At 34.5% G+C, this 18,671-nt stretch overlaps 3 protein-coding genes across 6 annotated transcripts; 1 reads left to right on the forward strand and 2 right to left on the reverse strand.

Annotated features, from left to right (window-relative positions):
- Positions 1-823: 823 nt before the first annotated feature.
- On the forward strand, positions 824-4,035 carry LOC142619658 (uncharacterized). The gene is made up of 2 exons (XM_075792864.1): positions 824-1,984; positions 3,763-4,035. The coding sequence occupies exons 1-2, from the start codon at positions 1,070-1,072 to the stop codon at positions 3,892-3,894; spliced, it is 1,047 nt and encodes a 348-aa protein (XP_075648979.1). The 5' UTR covers positions 824-1,069; the 3' UTR covers positions 3,895-4,035.
- A 4,497-nt stretch (positions 4,036-8,532) lies between these two features.
- LOC142619894 (C-type lectin receptor-like tyrosine-protein kinase At1g52310) lies at positions 8,533-13,543 on the reverse strand. 4 transcript variants are annotated; one of them, XM_075793249.1, is made up of 6 exons: positions 13,373-13,543; positions 13,181-13,263; positions 13,014-13,065; positions 10,833-11,258; positions 10,029-10,599; positions 8,533-9,289 (listed from the first exon to the last, which is right to left on the reverse strand). In XM_075793249.1, exons 2-6 carry the CDS (start codon positions 13,250-13,252, stop codon positions 8,764-8,766), a joined length of 1,647 nt encoding a protein of 548 aa, XP_075649364.1. In that variant the 5' UTR covers positions 13,253-13,263; positions 13,373-13,543; the 3' UTR covers positions 8,533-8,763. The 4 variants fall into 4 exon arrangements, with proteins under 4 accessions (XP_075649364.1, XP_075649363.1, XP_075649361.1 ...); XM_075793248.1 differs by having other exon boundaries at positions 13,008-13,065; XM_075793246.1 differs by having other exon boundaries at positions 13,002-13,065.
- Positions 13,544-16,595: 3,052 nt separating this feature from the next.
- On the reverse strand, positions 16,596-18,252 carry LOC142618575 (uncharacterized). The gene has a single exon (XM_075791518.1). It carries the CDS (start codon positions 18,224-18,226, stop codon positions 16,769-16,771), a length of 1,458 nt encoding a protein of 485 aa, XP_075647633.1. The 5' UTR covers positions 18,227-18,252; the 3' UTR covers positions 16,596-16,768.
- Between the last annotated feature and the right edge of the window lie 419 nt (positions 18,253-18,671).

Genomic DNA, 18,671 nt, shown 5'->3' on the forward strand with positions numbered 1-18,671 from the left:
AAAACTACTAATTGAAAAATCATTCCTAGCCGATCGAAAAATAGAATTTTAGAAGTTGATTCCAACGAGGAAAGAGAAGTACCTAGACGCCAAAGTTGCCCATAAAATCCAACAAAACAACCTAATAATAGTACAAAACCGACTTTTACCTGAGAATAATATTGCGTCTATAACACTTTTACAACGATTTCACAACAAACTATAGGTGACAAATTATTACTATTTTTTGTCAACCATTGAAAAGTTTTTTCGCCTACTTGTAACAGTTAATACGACTTATCACTTAAAATTTGTTGCAAAATCGTTATAAAGATGTATTTCTCTTTACCCAAGCCATCATCAAACAAATTTACAAAACAACCTAATTATTGTAAGGAATATATTAGTATCTTTGATTCTTTGGACATGAATTTTCAGTTTTGGTAGTTAACTTCTCTTTCCAAAACTTGATTCATAACCATTAGTTTGTTTTTTGTTCAGTTAATTTAACGATTAAACTAATTGAAATCCATAATTTATGGTAATTGCATTCTATAAGTCTCCAAAACATTGTTCATAAATCTTTCCAAAATTTGAGCAATACAGAAAATTGCCAACAACAATTTGTGAGCTTATCAAAAAACCATGCTACTCTATCCACATTAAACTATTGTGGGTTGTCCAGTTCCCCCACCCCTGTCAAGAAAAGGATATATCGTACTTCTCCACCGGGGTAATATTCCACTAGGACCACAACCTGTGCTCTCTCACTCAACCACATTACGTGTCTCTACCTCATTGGTATATTTGCCAACTAAGTAATTAAATTCTAATCTTATTGTGAAAACAAAAATTGCCCTTTAGATTGAGAAAATCTAAAACAGTATCCAATACCTACTGCTTTCTATTTGTACAGGTTTGGTTACCAAAAGAAACTACCAAAAAAACTAAAACAAAAACAAAAACAAAGAAACAACCTTCTTGGTTTCATAGTTTAGGGTTAGGGATTTTGTTTTTGCTTTTGTTTATTTTTTGTGTTTGATTTTTTTCCAAACACAAACTCTAAAAAAAAAAAAAAATTCAAGAAAAGATGGAAGGAGAGCTTCAAGACTGGGAGGTTCTTCCCAACTCGGAGAGTGGCGTGGTTGACTCGTCCGAGTTAGATGAATCAAATCAGAGAGAATTTGAGGGAATCGAAGGTGACTCGGAGGGGATGATTAGGTCTGATTACTTCTCGCTGGAGAATCAGGAGAGGTATGCAAAGACTGTTATTGTTGCCGCGAGCGAGGCTGGTGACTCGGTTGAGTCAGACAATCCGAGTTGGGTTGATCCCGGATCGGAGACTCGGTTTGCAAATAAGAGCTCGGGCGAGTTCTGGTCCGATTCGAGCAGCGATCGTTCTGACGAGCGTAAATCCGGTGACTTTGATGCTAAACAGGAACTGGGTCTTTCGGAAACTGCGAAAAGCCTAGTGGGTTTTCAAGGGATTGAAGAAATGAAAGCGGTGGATGGAAATTCGGCTAAATTCGATGACTTTGATGTGAAGAACGAATTGGGTTCTTCAGGAAATGCGAAAATCCAAGTGGGTTTTGGAGGGTTTGGTGAAATTCAGAGCCGGGATAAGGATTCGAACGAGTTCTGGGCTGGTTCTGGTGGTGATGCATTGGTTTCGATGAAATTTGGCGATGACTATGTTAAGCAAAGAGAGGAGGGGGAGTTTTCGAGTGATTTGGATGGCGGAAATGGCTCAATGATTGAGAACAAAGCTGTTGAGGTTGCAGAAGTGAAATCGGATGCGAAATCGGGCGGAGAGGGAGAGAGGAAGAGTGTGGTTTGGTGGAGGGTTCCTTTTGAATTGTTGAAGTATTGTGTTTTTAGAGTTGGCCCGGTATGGTCGTTCTCTGCGGCCGCAATGGTTATGGGATTTGTTATCTTGGGACGGAGATTGTATAAGATGAAGAGGAAGAGCCAGGGCTTGCAGCTGAAGGTTGCTGTTGATGATAAGGTCAGTTATTGCATTTTTTTGAACCCTTTTTTTTATTGTTTCTGTTGTGGTTTTTAATGAGGTCTGGGAATTGAATATGAGAATGTGTATGAAATTATATAATACTGATATACATGTGGCTGACCCTGACTGAATCTGTTGAGGATTCATAGCTGACCCTAAAGTTTTGGCACTAAGGTTTGGTTGTTGTTGAGAATACAATTTATTACATCAGTGGCTTGCTTTCTGAGTTCCATATTTTGAACAAGATTCATAATTTTTTGTTTAGTTGGAAAATCTAAAACCTTTGTTTTACAAAGATCATAGCTTTATTCAAAGTCTTGGAGACTACTATAGGCAATGTCTGACTTGTAGTTAGGGGTGAGAGGTAGACAAAAGTTCAATCTGAAGTTGTGGATCAAATGAGTGGCTGATGTTGTTTAAAAGATACTTTCAAGTTTTGTTCTTGCACGCATGTATTTTTGTTCAAGTTGTGTTCAAAAGATATTCCATCTATCTTTGTTCAATTTGACAAGATTGATGCAATATTCTTTTCTTCCCTCCTCAACCTTTAATATTAAAGAATTGAGGCTTACAGCTGACTATTATCATATTTGTTTGGTTGATGCCTAGTTTAGGTGTTTTCTAGACAAAGTCTGCTCTTGAGGTAATGCTTGAAGTGCGGTAGTTTGTTACTGAATTAATTGAATTCCATTTTCTATTTTGTTATAAGCAGTTGCTTGTACTAGCAATGACATAAACCCGTTCATAGTTGTGTATCAGGGTACATGATTTTCTTTGCATAAAGGGACATGGATTATATTTAGGACTGCAAGAGAGTTTATTTATTTTTGCACTAAAAACTCAATTATTTAGAGATCTGGTTGATGGTCAAAGTAATTCCTAAAAAGACCATTTTGGATTTCATTTTATGATCATAATAAGTAATCTTTCCTAGAAATTGCGGTCAAACAGGGGGAGACTAGTCATTCCTAGAATATTTAATAAGTAATCTTGACTCCCAGTCATCCTTGAATAGGGAACTTGACCCTTTACAGCTGGCAAGAGAAGCATCTTTTGAGTTTCTTTGATGAATTATGTGTATCGGAGTTCTTAGAATCCATGTCATGTTTTTGTAAATTGTTACTGTAATTTTCACTTAAGCATGATCATTGACTATATTCAAATTCTTCAATTTTTTCCCCGTTTCTATCTTGTAGCTCCTTTTTGTTCTTTTGAAAAGGGGTTAATTTACAAGAAGATTAGTTTGCATTTCTTTTCTGATTGGTAATAAATGTTTACACAATAGTTCCACATCTAACTTATTGAAACTTGGATTGTACTTATCTGGAACTTAGTGGATCTTAATATACAGATAATGAGATAAGACTTTAATCTATTAGTTAGATAATAAGATAAGACAACACAGTTCTGATCCATTTTCCCTTTGATTTAGAGGAAACTTGAAATATTTTTTAGTTATTTAGCAGCGAGTCATTTTCTGAGGTTTCATTTTAATTTCATCTGGGTTTTGACATAATTGCAGAAAGCATTAAAATGATGAAATTTATCCTCATGTGCATTTGGGGAAATGTTTTTGCTTTCGTATTTGTGTGTTGTGTGGGTTGGGTGGGGTTGTTGCAGCTCCTTCTTTTTGCATTATATAATATTCAAGTAATTAATGTTTCTTAGGAAATGTAAAATATTTGATATTTTATTTCTATTTCAAGATAAATCATATGAAATTTGATGAAAGGTGGATTGCCAAACTTGTATATTTAACTGAACTACTTTTGCAGAAGGTATCCCAATTCATGAGTCGTGCTGCACGCCTTAATGAAGCCTTTTCAGTTGTGAGGCGGGTTCCCGTTATTCGACCTGCACTTCCAGCCCCTGGTGTGGCTCCATGGCCTGTAATGAGTTTGAGATAATTTCTTATAAAATAGATAGGGGAAAGAGAAGAAGAAGCAGTGTCTACCAGTTAATATCTAAGATTTAAATGTTGCTTTGTATGAAACTGTGTGAACCACCTTTTCCTTTATGAATGAAGTCTGAAGTTGTTAAGACAGCAATGCAGCAATTCATGTACAAATGCAGATTATTGTTTCCTTGTGTACAAAGCTTTCCTTTTCTTTTACAGTATCTGAAACCTAGAATGTTTGCCATATTATTTGGTAATTGATGCATAACAAAACGCCAGCAAAAGTCTTTGAATTTGTTCAATAATATTGTTTCGGCAGGAAAAATGATCATGTGTCTTTTGTACTTAACAAGAAAAACACGATTTTCAAATGTCTTGTCCTTTATACCTAACTTCTTAGTCAAATATTTTTTTTATAGGATGACTCTCTCTCTCTCTCTCTCTCTCTCTCTCTCAAATTGTCAAATACTATTTCTAAACTGGGCCAGGAAGCTCATGTGGTGAAGGGAAAAAGATCAAATAAAATAAAAAGAGAAACTTAAGAAAACGATAAGTGTGCCAGCTAAGATGGGAAGATAACTAAATAATTGAGAGAAATGTTTTCTAAATGTAAATCCTAAGCTCACATCAAATGGTTTTATAGATGCATTGGTGCTCTAGTCTGTGTTTGTGTATTTTGTTTTTTTAATTCAATATTTACAACCATTGGCGGAACCAAGAATTTTGAGTTGGGGTCAAACTATTGTATCAAAATAAACTCAAATCACAAATAGACACTACCCTAAAAAAATCCACTTAATATATGTATGTGTATGAAAATATAAATTTTAATTTTTTTATTCTAAAGTTATATACATATACACAAAATTATCAACTTTAATATGTATATATACATACCTAGACACAAGATCTTCTTTATAAGAGAAACTTATAATCTTCTTAAACTCCAATAAATTTACAAACATTGTATAATTGGGTATACAACATACAAAATATAGAACCAAAAAAAAGAAAAAAAGAGAATATTGTATCTTCCATCAAAGTCATGGTCAACAATAATACTTCATGTAATAAACTTCATCAATTATTATTTTTATAGCAAAATTATTTATAATTTCCTTTTTAATATATAAATTGTTTGCAAAACTTCATCCATGTTTGACAAATCAAAATCATAATATTATAATTGAAGTCTTATATGAGCTGTTTTTTTTTCTTAATAAAATCTTGAGAATAGAAAATTTCAACCAAATTGCATATATTATCAATGTTGAATTATTTGAATGCACTAATAGGATTTGAAATTGAGCTAGAAATTTGGGGCTCCACTATTTATTTACCAAACTTACTACTTAATTATTTCATTTTATTGCAACTGTATATAAAATCTAAACTCTCTTTTTTTGGGAAGGATTACTGGATTTGTTGATCAATGCTTTCTTTTGGAGGGGGCCAACTTTTTTTTTTTTCATATAACCTTTAAATATTTATTAAATATACATATATTTGTAAAAAAACGTAAGAACATTTTTCATGTGGCTCCGCCACTGTTTACAACAGAAAATAAGGGATTTAAATTTTAAATTCTAAATGTCATAGACGCATTAACAGATATCAACCAATTGATAAGACTAAGTAATGTTCTAGTTTAAATATACATAAAACATACAATAAGTTAATATCTTCTTTTTACTATGAGGTCATTCATAGCCTTAAACTAGACTTAGTAATAAACTTTTTATAAAGAATAACATCTTTATAAAAAGTTAGCATCTTTCCTTGATACGAGGGTCATCGATATGGCCTAAAATGAAAGATAGTCTCTTGGCACAAAGTCATTTTCACTTTTAAAATGAATAGGCCTTTCATCTCAAAAGTCACCTTTTTAAAGCTGTTTTATATAGTACACAAAATGCCTAGTGTAGCAAAAAGTTTCCCTCTTTAATTCTTATAATTAGTCCTACTACGGGAAGTTCATCCCAGGCCATGCGTGTTAAAGAACTATGAATAAATAGATGCATGCTTTTTGGGAATATATTATAGGCTTACGTTAACGAGTGTCATTAGGATAATTATTAATGAATCATTTTAGTAAAATTTTAGCACAATTTTTATATGAATTAAAAGAAGTTGTCAAACCATTAATTTTATTTTCTTTTCTCATCAAAACTTCCCTAAAATGATTTCTTAGCGAATGCCCTTAGAGTATCTATTAACATTTTCCTATATTATATACTTTCAAATTAATGATAAAGAGGGGCATTGACTTATTAATTATTATTAGCCCAATAAACAAAACAAGTACTACCGGGGACGAAATGTTTGCTAGTCCCATACGCATTAGAGTCAGGCAATGGCCATGCCTTAAGTAGTTATGTTGCCTTTACCTAATGCTGAAAACATTATCCATTGATTCCAATCCCAAACCACAGTGAGAGAACATATGGCATGTTTAGTGTTCAAGACAGATATGCTAGACTTAGAATTCATTATTAACATAAAGGATAAGCTTATATTTAACATGGGTTGTGTTTACGGCTGTTAACCACAATCTTTTGCAGTTTTTTATAGCATTAATCTACTTTTTGTATCTTTTTATTCTTTTTGACAATTTTTTAATAATTTTTTTTATCCTTTTTGGAACCTTTATAATAATTTTTTGTCCTTTTTATTAACACAACCTATTAAGGGAAATCTTAATAACATTTCCCATTTAACAAAAAGCATGATCCGAACTGTCCATAGCCTTGAGTGTTGGCAATATGTGTAGGCACAAACAAAATGAGGACAAAATTCATAACTTCTTGTTATGGTAGATTGTTCTCTGTCCTTTTTAGCCAAACCATAGCCTCATGATGCTTGTGGAAGAAACAGAATAGCCCATAACTCAGCATAATTTTTGGTAGTTGTACCAATGTACATAAAAATAAAACCATGTAACCAATGACCTTGAGAGTCACATATTCCATAAAAATAAATAAAAATAAATAAATAAAAATTAAGAAGAAAAGAAGAAGAAGAAGAGAGGTTACGATATTTGTAGGGGTTGTATTGATTGTTGATAGTGAAGAAGTTAGAAGGCAAAGGAATTGGAAACATATTTCAAAGGTGTTTAAGAAGTATTGAGCTTTAACTAGTTGAGCCCAGGCTAAGTTCATGAGGAGAGATTTGTTATTATGACTAACCAAACAAAATAGAAAGCCCAACAATAAAAATTAGTAATTTGCTTATCTAAAATCTCTGACAAAGACAATTAAGTGTGAGTAGTGGAATTGGGCCGTGAGACAATAGGGAGTGAAGATAATTTTTGTTTTTAATGATTTATTGTTGTATTGAATTCTTAATAGAGTAATGCAAAAAATACAATAAAAATTCTTTTGAATGAATTACAAAGACCAATAATTTGTCAGTTATTCTCAAAAGAAAAAAAAAATTGTCAAAATTGAGTTTTTTTTTATTTATAATAAGAGTCAAAATTGAGTTGAATTCTAAAATAAAATAATTGAAAAGAGTAAAGATAAAAACTAATAAATAATAAATTAAAGTAATTTAAGCAATAATTATTAAAATTCACTTAACAACAATAACTAATCTTAACAATAATATAACTTTATTATACATATTGTGAGAGATAGGTGATGATTTCCAAGATTTAATCTCAGCAATAATAATTAATATCTTCTTTATATTAAGAATCTATTATACAACACATAGTCCGAAATGCAATTGAAACACTGAAAATCATTATGATAAAATGCTTCAAACCAACCAGATGTTGGACAATAGGCTATCACTATGGCGATCTGATAAGTCCATACTTCTAGTTGAAAGGCTATATAAGGCAAAAAGGATTGAAGAAACGAAAGAGAGAAATAATAATTTTAGCACAATGCAAGCTGGCAAGTGGCAACATGAGTGGTCCTCTCTTGGTAGTTGAAAGTTGAAACTTCAAATTTATGGCTCTGATCTGTTGCTTCTTATTTACTTTCTCTTTTTTTGGTCGGCACGGGTTTGGCTTTTGTGTCCTTGTTTTTCTGTACAGATGTACATCTTGAATTTTCTTTTTTCTTTTTCCTTGTGTTGATTTGGAGTTGTGATTGTAAATGTGTTAATATATTGGAATAATGCATTATGATTTGGCCTGAATCGAACTCTTTAAATCGTGAAATAGTACAGAGTAATTAATTTTATGAGTCATAGCATATCTTTAGTTAATACCATATTTCTAATATTAGAGTGAGTTAGGAGTTGCAGTTTGGTCACTTCGATCTGTGTCTATTGGTGTTTAGGAAGAAGGCGACTTCTTGACAACTTGTTAAAGTGATCAACTGTGAGTAATGGACAATACTTTCGCATGGACCCATTACTCATAGTCAATCGTTGCAACAAATTGGGGCAAAAACTATGCTCCTAGACTTTCTCATTTTCGCTACTTGTGTTTGCAGTCACTCTTAAATCAACTAGCTTGCGTAATAATTAATATAAGGAACACAAAATTGTCATCATAACTGTGATTCGGAGCTATGGCACCACTGAGAATCTCAAGAGGGGGCAATAATCACTATAAAGAACACAAATCGTCAGCATTTTGTTTCCAATGGTTGAAGATTGTTTCCACTTACATGCTTGTTAGTTTGAAACCTTGTCATTGGAATTAACATATCGATTAATTATATGGAATGCATATTTGTTACAAATACAATTACATTAATGGTAACATTGCATCAAAGGTGAGTCTTTCAAAAATACATTAGTGCTATGCTAAAACCTAGTTGCTAATATAGTTCTGCAAAAATAATTTGGCCCAGAACATTTGGGGAGAAACCATTCCCACTTCAAAGTCAAGTGAGAAAACCCAAGCTATAAAGATTAGTTGAACTCATTTTACAATAGGTGGTTGGGCCAACTGTTGTAGCTGATGAACAACATGAGACATTCTCGGGCGCATAGATGGCACATGTTGTGTACAAGCATAAACGAGGTCCACAACCTTCTGAATGACACCAGCTTCTGGAATATCAGATGAAGAAGAAGTTATATGAGGATCCAAGAGATCTGGGTATCGATGAGCCTGAACCAGAGGTGTAGCCCACTCAAATATACTCTGCCAACCTACTGAATCAACTGCCTGAGCAGGCCTACGCCCTGTCACAATTTCAAGCAGCAGCACACCAAAGCTATAAACATCACTCTTTGTTGTAAGCTCATTTCTGTACACAAATTCTGGGGCAAGGTATCCATATGTGCCTCCAGCCATAACAGTACGCTCATGCATTACTTCATATGGTACAAACTTTGAAAGGCCAACCCCCATCAAATGTGCCCCAAACTCTTCATCAAGCAGTACATTACTGGCTCGTATATCTCGATGCACAACATGGGGCTTCACCTTGTCATGCAGGAACCTATTTTGAAATATAAGAAAGTCAGATTCTTAAAAACACATGAAGTCTGCATCAACTATACCACACCACAGTAAGAGAAAATTAAGAAGTTGGAATTGGATGTCAACAAATACATGGGATAGATTTTCAAAACAAGGATTTCTAACATAATATAAAAGAGGGGGGGGGGGGGGGGGGGAGCATTGTTGTTGGTGTTACTTTGATTGTCAGTATACTTTTCACACTAAATTATTGCTATATGGCAGACATTACACCATTGGAAACCATTGATAAGATGTCGGTAGCATTTATCAGTATGGCCAAGTTTGACGAGGAAATATATGGTATTGATTTTTCTTAGGTACTACCAGAAACAATCATAGAGCATGCATCAAATACAAAATGCATCATTTTGAATTAGCAAATAAAAGTCAAGATGTGACATAATGCTGTCAGATTACCTAAAATATATGGTCAAAATTTGGTAGTTACCTAACATGTTTAATCTAATATTACAAAGGTATCAAATGTAATTTTTCACAAGAATATCATACCCATAGGATTAGAGCAACAATAAAGTATCATCACCCATCAATTTTTACCACTGGAAAAAAAAAAAAGTCTTTACTAAATGTAATCTAGCACCCAGGGAATAGAAAAAAGGGGAGGGGGGGGGGGGGGGCACTTGCATCAGCAGGTCTAGCTTTAACATAAAGATACCAAACCCAAAAAAAAAAAAATTTGAAGAATATATACGTACGCAATTCCTTGAGCAAGGGTTGTGGCAATTTTCATTCTCATAGCCCAATCTAAGCTCCGACCTCCCCTTGGTATGTGGTGTAGCCATCTATCTAAGGGCCCATTAACTATGAACTCATAAACTATGTACCGGTCACCATGATCATAGCAGCATCCTTTCACAGCCACCAAATTTGGATGGTGAAGCCTTGCAACCCTTCCAATTTCAGAATAGAACTCCTTTTTCCTCTGAAAGCTAGACCTCTTCAACCTTTTAACTGCCACCCTTGAACCTTCAGGTAGAAGGCCACTATACGTGCCACCTGTCTTGGCATCTCCAAGCAGACGATTTCCTTCACTGAAGTTCTTTGTAATTGACTTCAGTTCCTCTTTGGTGAAGACTTTCCATGAAGGAGGGACTAATGCAGATGCTGCTGGATTAGATAGTTTCCGAGACCGTCTACGCTTCTTGCTCCGCTTGCATGCAAGAAGCCAAACTACTACAGCTAATGTGGTGCAGAGGATCAACCCACTAACAACTGCAAGGATGATAAGATATTCCTTGTGGCAGTGCATGTGAGAGCATATGTCCCCTGGAAGATATGGATAAGAAGGTCATCTTAACATGGTTAACATATATGCAAAAAAACTGAAAAAACATAATATCACCATGTTCCATTGACTTGAGAGAGAAAATTTAAAGATAGGACCCTCCTCATAGGAGGAAAGAAGAAAAGAAGGGTGAGGGAGAGAACTTAGGAAGATATGCATAGTAGAATGAGGGATTGAGGTGAATAGCAAATTGCCATGATATATAAGTACATACCTATATCAAGCATGCATATAAAAGCATGAGACTTGTTGCATCTCTCAATAGTGAATGAAGTTGATCCTTTAGTCACCAATGTACATAAATCAAATGAATTATTGGCAGGACAGGGTGAACTGGTGCAATTGAATTGAAAATTTGTTCCAGAACGGATGGACTCATTCCAATATGAAGTATTATCGGACCACTTCCAACCGAAGCCAGTAGTTGAGTTAACAACTCTTCCTCCAACCCAACAGCTATTGACAACATCATTACATAGTCTATGAGCAAAGTCTAACTCTTGAAATGATGTTAATGCTGCCAAATGCCCACCATTACGCTTGCATTCGTTCTCAGATTCCTTCCATGACTGGGGACTTCCCATATAACTAAAGCATTTACTCTTATTTGGTCCAATAACCCAACCAGTAGGACAGGGTGCTGTCCACAGGAAAAAATGAAGCACTTCAATATAATACTAGAGCAAAATTAAGAGAAACCAAGAAATCAACCCAAACACATGACATCAAAACAAATATCCACATGTGACATTAATCTGAATACCATTTATTAGGGAATCTGATAAATACTGTTTGCCAAAAAATAAAATAAGGATTGCATGTTGTCACTGTTGAAGATGTATGCTGAAGAAAACAGATAAGCACAGCACATGAGGATACGACAACATCTACAACACCTTTTCCTCTCTCAGTCCAGCTTATTTTCTGTCAAGTGACCTCGATAATGAATCTTTCAGAGTTATACAAAAATATGGTAGTTTTTCCATAAAAGACGTAATCACAATTGCTCTTTTCATGCTCTGCTTACCTCTGCTCATTTTAAATAAGTGTTCTATTCTCTCAAAATAGCATTGCTTTATGCCATCTAAAATTTTTCTTGCATGAAGTAGTACTCAGTGATCCATATTCAAGGTGAGATAAAATTGAATGTCTCTTACCATATAAATAAGTAATTTTCAGACACAGCTCAAAGCCTCATACAGAAACAACTCTATCAAAGACAACATGTTTCTCATCAGTTAAAGCAACAAAACATCATCTGCTAGTCACATAAAAGTCCGGTGGACAGTTCAGTTAGAAAGGAATGTGGAAAATCATTAAAAGCGCCTAAAAATGGAAGGGGCCACGTGGGCTACTATAAATAATTTGGCGACATTCAGAGATTTCGTTTCTTAGTTACTTGCATTCAAAGTTCCTACGATTGAGTCATTACATCAATGAGCTCTAGCTCAACTAGCACTTCCTAGGTGGAGGTGAGGTCGTGGGGTTCAAGACTTATCGAGTGTGTGCATAACTTACCAATAAAAGAGAAAAAGAAAAGAAAAGAAAAACACCTTAGTCTTAATTCCCATAAGAGTTTGTGGAGCAATGCACATTCTAAAATCCTCACATGTAAATGTATTCTACGTTTTAGTCCTCTGTTGAGCAATTCCATTTAAAAGCTTAACTGATTTGAATACAGGAAAGATATACATAATGCGTTTCTTTATTCTTTATATTAAAAAAATTACTTAAATTTGAACAAGGAGATCAAAGAGATGTCTCCTCTAACAACGCAATTACGAAATGCAAAACACATACTCTACTTCTACTTATTTTGTATTTACGGCGGTGTTTGGCAAACAACAGAGCTCGTTCAATTCTGATATAAAGTTATTACCAATTAAAGTGTTTGGCATACTAAAGTTATAACCAATTTTGGTGGTAATACGCATGTGAAAACGCTAAAATTTATTAGGGACTAAAAATGATAACTTTTAAGTTTATTATGTACTCAAAAACAATCACACTTAAGTTTGTTAACTAAAAGTGATCACCTTAAATTTCATGTACTAAAGGGTCCATTTGGTTAGGCGTTTTGGGAGAATAAAAGAGCGTTTTTAAAACCCAAAACTGCTCGAATTTTTTTTACAAATGCTCATTTTAAACTCAAAACAAATTTTTCCAATAGTTTATACAAATGCACTCAAAATCACTTATGTACTAAAGCTTAAGGTCCAATAGTGTTTCTTTTTTTTCTTTTTCTTTTTTTGCTAAGCATCATTCCATTTTTAAAACTATTCACTACACATTTTCATCAAAATTAAACAAAAATAAAAGTAATAACAAACATTTTCTTTAAAAAAAAAAAAAAATTGAGTACAAGCATCAAAGTCACACATACACACACTTGTACCAGCTTCACTCCCTGGATCAACCGAATCCCCACGACCCGACCCGTTAAATGCCTGAAAATTTAAGCAATCGAAGATTTTAGCTCAGCTCAATTAAATTTAAAACAATGTAAAAAAAAATATATATATAAAAAATAAAAAAAATATAAAAACCAATTATTTCTTATACCGTAACTGAAGCTTGTACGTGAAGCACAGCACAACAAATCAGAGCCAAAACGACAAACAAATTTGGAACCATTTCGCACAGCCCTAAAAAATAGGGAAATCGTTGTAACTATTTTTACTGTTAGTTACCCAAACAAGAACTGAAATGAAAGGTTAAAAAAATTTTTGAAAGTAAAATTTACAATTTACTCACCAGAGTTTAAAAAAAGCTCAGCACATTATGAGTAAGATTTTGCTTTCATTTTTTTTTTTGGAAGCTATAAAGAAAAAGAGAGATGGAATTAACAGAGAGAGAGAGAGAGAGAGAGAGAGAGTTTTGTGTTCTTCGTTTGGAGACTTCAATATTTGTCAGTAAACGCAGTTTGTGAAACCATTGGTGGACGTGGACCTGTTTGAGTCGGTGGGGGTAGGTTAGTCAATGGGCCTGACTTTCTGAGACCTGGTTAGGTTGGAAAACTGGGCTGGGCGGCTGGGCCTGCTTTTATTTTCAAGAAATACTTTTTTTTTTCTTATAAGAAACAAAAAACTTTTTTTTTTTTGATGAATTTTTGAATATTTTCAGATCTTCATGGCTTAACTTAAACCTCAAAAAGTGAAGGTATTAGTTTATGTATGTATATTTTCTGGGGGGGAAATAATAAAACTTTTACTAAAATTTAAGAACAAAATATATATTTAAATTATTATAATTACGTCAGTTAATTGTGCTAAAAATGTTATGTTCATCGTATTTTCACAACGTATTTAAAGTGACAGGTTGTTATTATCTGTTATGGATGCTCGAAAAAATAATTTAAGTTGTGTATTTAAATTAGAATCAATAACACTTACCACCTATAATACTCCATGCTTAGAAGATAAATTGCATTTGATTTTTTTTTGCATTTGATGTTTAATCATCACATATGTTTAGCATTTGCATACACATAGGTGGTAAGTTGATTAGTACCTACAATTTAATTACGCTAGAGGTTTAATTAATCCAAATTAAAGACAATCACAACCGCTGAACTTTTGTTTCCTGATCTACCAAGTTATAGAATTAATCTTGCTACATAGTTTATACACTCCTTTAGCGGACCTATAGGAGGTTATATAATAAAGTCAAACTGAAGAATAGGGTGGCTGAAATAAAGTCATGATAAAATGGTACGAGGAAAAAAGAAAAAAGGCTGAAACTAGATTGGCAAATTCCAAAATAATGTACTTAATGAAACAAGATCAAAGATTCAAATGAATGAATGATACCCTTGAAATTAAAAACATGTACAATAATAACTTTCATGGAAAAAAAAACTTTCATACATGACTAATACATTACAATTAGCAAGCCTTCAAATATGTCATGATTTAAAATCAAATACGAAGGGAAAAAACTGATTTGCAATGAAACTGAAATCAACCCAATACTTTTGACATTGACTAAAAACAGAGCTATGCAATCCTATCTTCTAGGTGCGGAGTATTCTCTTGGCAACTGAAATCTACACAGAGGGCAGACATGGCTTTTGTTGAGCCAACTAAGAATGCAAGTTCTGTGAAACGTGTGAGAGCAAGGCATGCGTGTAACATGAGACCCCAATGTAAAATTCTCCAAACAAACAGGACATGGGCCTCTCTCTCCATCGCCAACAATCACATCCTCAAGCTTCTTGATTGAAGACTCAGTAGCTCGCACTACAGGCTTGAACAACCTCTCTGCTTGTTCCCTTGACGCCATTAATGCCCGCTCTAAAAACGGCTCTTCCACCTCCTCCTCCCAACACCAACGTGGAAGTTTGGCCACTCATAGCCTCCATGCTTAGCATGTTTTCAATCGCATCCAAATTCCTTTGTTCTCGTTCTCTCTCTTTTCTGGCTTTCTCCAACTTTTCAAATTCACTGTGAGGCAAAGTTATTTCCTTCTTAATCGACAACCTTATTCCCTTCATTATTTTGGTGTCAGTATTGTTCATAACTTCACTCGCTATAGGGCGAGCAAAATCCATTATGTGCTTGATCAAATCATCAACATCCTCCAACACCGTCCAAGGTTGTTGTTGTTGTTGTTGTTGTTGTTGTTGCATTCCTTGTCTCCAGTGATACCTTTGCGACTCGATGTTCATGTCAGAAATCAGCTTTGATACCATATTCAACGACGATGAGGAGATTAAGAACTCGCATGGGAAACTGAATACAGTATCTGCTTTAGGATCATCCCTGATTTGCCTGGATGACAGTGTTGCATTGGATGAATAGTTTGTGATGACTCTGTACACGATGTAGATGTTGGGTTCATTGAATTTGTCCTTCGAGAGAGGAGCAATGGATGCATTGATATAGACATCGTAATCTTGATTGGAAGAAGAAGAAGAAGAAGAAGAAGGTATGGTTATGGTAGCCATGTTGAAACCAAGAAATCAGAAAGCGATCGATAGTTAAAGACTAATGGAGTGGTAAAGTAACAAAGCAAGTCGTCTTTTTATACACAATGATTTCAATTCCTTCCCGGAATCGGTTTCCGATATAGTATAGTAATAGTATGATATAATAGAATATATTATACTATTTTATTAGAATAATATAATATAATAGAATATATGTATTGCAAAAAGGTTTTAAAGACTTTGGTACAGGATTATTTAAGTATTATTTAAGTGCGGTTTTTAGATTTTTTTTTAAAAATTATCTCATGTGACTTTTAAAAGGATCTGTCAGGTGTCTTTTTTCTTAGGGATGAAAATGTATTTTTTAAGTTTTTATTCTTAAAAATATTATTGTAGAATAAACTAAATAATAATAATAATAATAATAAAAGACATATCACCTAGCCAAAAAAAAAAAATATATATATATATATATATTATTCTGGACCTTCTGGCTTATGGACTGGTACAAATTGGCCCTGAACATGAATCAAAAATTTTAATATAGGTCTTATTTCATAACATCAAAGACCTTAATCCAACAAACTTAGTCCAAAATATTTATACAAGTCAAATTTAAAGTCCAAACATGATACACATGGGCAAGGTCTTAGTTATTGATTCACTGAGGAGTTAGTCGATTAAAAGAGCCCTTGCTCTAATTCCTAATTGAAAGGGCGGCCAAGTAATGCAACCATTATTAAGGGCTTTTATCCAAAATATCCACAGAGAAATTTTGCACAAAATACTTTCCTTCTTTCTTTCTTCTCTTTTTTATTTTTTTTATTTTTTTTTTAATTTATAATTCGATAGTTACAAATATGGTTGCAATCTTTAAACTTTAGATGTGTTTATTAAAAATATTAAGAGGTGTCAACCATGAGCTAAAAATTTATTGAATTGCATAGAGTACGTAAGAACTTATTTTAAATAGAATTTACTAGGATTCAGTATTCACACGTAGAAAACTTATATCCAACATCCTCCATGGTAAAAACAATTTCACCATCATTTTGAGTTCAAAATTTTCCAAAGACTAGTGTTAACATAGATCAAATAAAAAAGGCAAGAACGAAAATTACATCAAACTGCCATTACATAATTCCAACTTCCACATTTTTTTTCCCTATAGAAAAAATTTATTCGATTTTCCAAGTCTAGTGACATTTCCATAAACATCTCAACTATGCAACACTTTTGCATGCTGCTAGTGGGGAACCACATAAACAATCATTCCCCAAAAAAGCACTAGCTGAGAAATTAGTCACAGGAAGCTTCCCACACAAACGGTTATAACTTACATTCAATTTTTCAAGCTTTGAAACCCCATTAGGCACTTTCCCAAACACCACATTCCTAGACAAATCCAAATACATCAACCTCTCTACAATCCTCAAGCTCTCCAAATTGAACTTTAACTTATTCCTCGAGGCCCAAAAGCCCACCAAGTAATCAGTCTTATTCAAAAGCCCAAAAGCACTGCCTGAAATTTCGTTCTCTGAAAGATCAATGAAATCATAGAAATAAGTCTGTGAAGGCTTCCAATCCTCTAATCTCAATTTAATTCCACACCTGGCTAGCTTCAAAGAGTAAATTATTGGTGATGACGTGGCCCATTTTGGAATTTCACCTAGGTGAAACTTGTTGTACGATAAATCAAGGGACTCTATGCCTTTCACGCTCATATTCGGCAAAGGGTCAATTAGGTAATTTCGGGAAAGGTCGAGGTTAAATATCTTCGTGAGATTCGCGAAACTTCTCGGCACGACTCCCGAGAAATTGTTCCGCGAGAGATCTAGCGTATCGAGGGTCTTGAAATTCCCGAGAAATTGAGGAATTTGACCGTTGAGACCGGTTTGGGCGAGCTCGAGGTAGAGCAGTTTTGGCGCCAAAGAGGAAATCGATGCCGGGAATTTCCCGGTGAATTTGTTGTAGGAGAGCCTGAGAATTCGGAGCTCCGAGAAGGATCCGAAAAAATCGGGTATGGATCCGGATAGTTGGTTTCGGTCGAGAGAGAATAAGGTCAGATTCTTGAGCTTTTGAATCCCGTTCGGTATTGGACCGGTGAGGCGGTTCCCGCCGAGATTGAGCTGAGTCAACCCGGTTAACTGGGATATCGAGCTCGGTATCGGACCCGAAAACTGGTTATCTGATAAACTCAGTGAATAAAGTCGGGTCAGGTTGCCGACGGATCCTGGTATTCGACCCGAGAGCTTGTTGTTGTCGATGTAGATGTATTTGAATTCGGGTAACCCGAAAAGGAAATCTGGAAAAGGACCCGAAATGTTTCGGAGATTTCGGAGGTAAAGTCCGTCAAGAAATTTGAGTTTAGAGAGAGAGGGTGAGATTGGGCCGGAGAGGAATGAATTGGGCTTATTGGACTGGCCCATAAGATAGAGACTTGTGACCCGCTTGCTGACCAGGCAGGTTATGCCCGACCATGTGCAGCAGTCGGATCCGGGTTTCCAGGAGCTGAGAATGCCGGATGGGTCTGCTGTGATGGAAGATTTGAAGCCTAAGAGACCCGTTTCATCGTCCACGTGGCAGGTGGCTGATGTGACTGTGAGGGAGTGGAGGGTGAGGATAGTGAAGAAGAATAGGAGGAGGAAAGGAGAGTGAGGGTGAGAGAGAGAGATGATCATGTTGGTTGATGCGAGTAGAAATGAAATGGGAATGGATTTGCTGAGAAAGTAGCTTATGGGGTTTTATAGGGATAGGGATATGCACTGGTTCAAAGTTCAAATGGATCCTAGTTTAAGCTAATCATTTCACGCGATCATGGATCCATATCTATTGACGGAAATGTTAACAAATGTTACGTGGGTGTTGATTTAAAACTTATTTTTAATATGATTTATTAACTATTATTTTAAAGGTAATATGGAAAAAATATTTTATATCAATTGATATCACGTCATCTGTATTGAAACTTAATAAACGAGAGACATGTAAAATTAATTACCCATTAACGCATATTTTTTTTTATACAAGACATAAATTTTACTCTAATTTAATTTAAGTATATATGTGTGTAAAGTTCGCTTTTGGAGACTTGAATCATGTCCCTTGCACTTATACTAAGTTACT

The sequence above is a fragment of the Castanea sativa genome, chromosome 12, assembly GCF_040712315.1.
Source record: "Castanea sativa cultivar Marrone di Chiusa Pesio chromosome 12, ASM4071231v1".
NCBI classification, from domain to species: domain Eukaryota; kingdom Viridiplantae; phylum Streptophyta; class Magnoliopsida; order Fagales; family Fagaceae; genus Castanea; species Castanea sativa.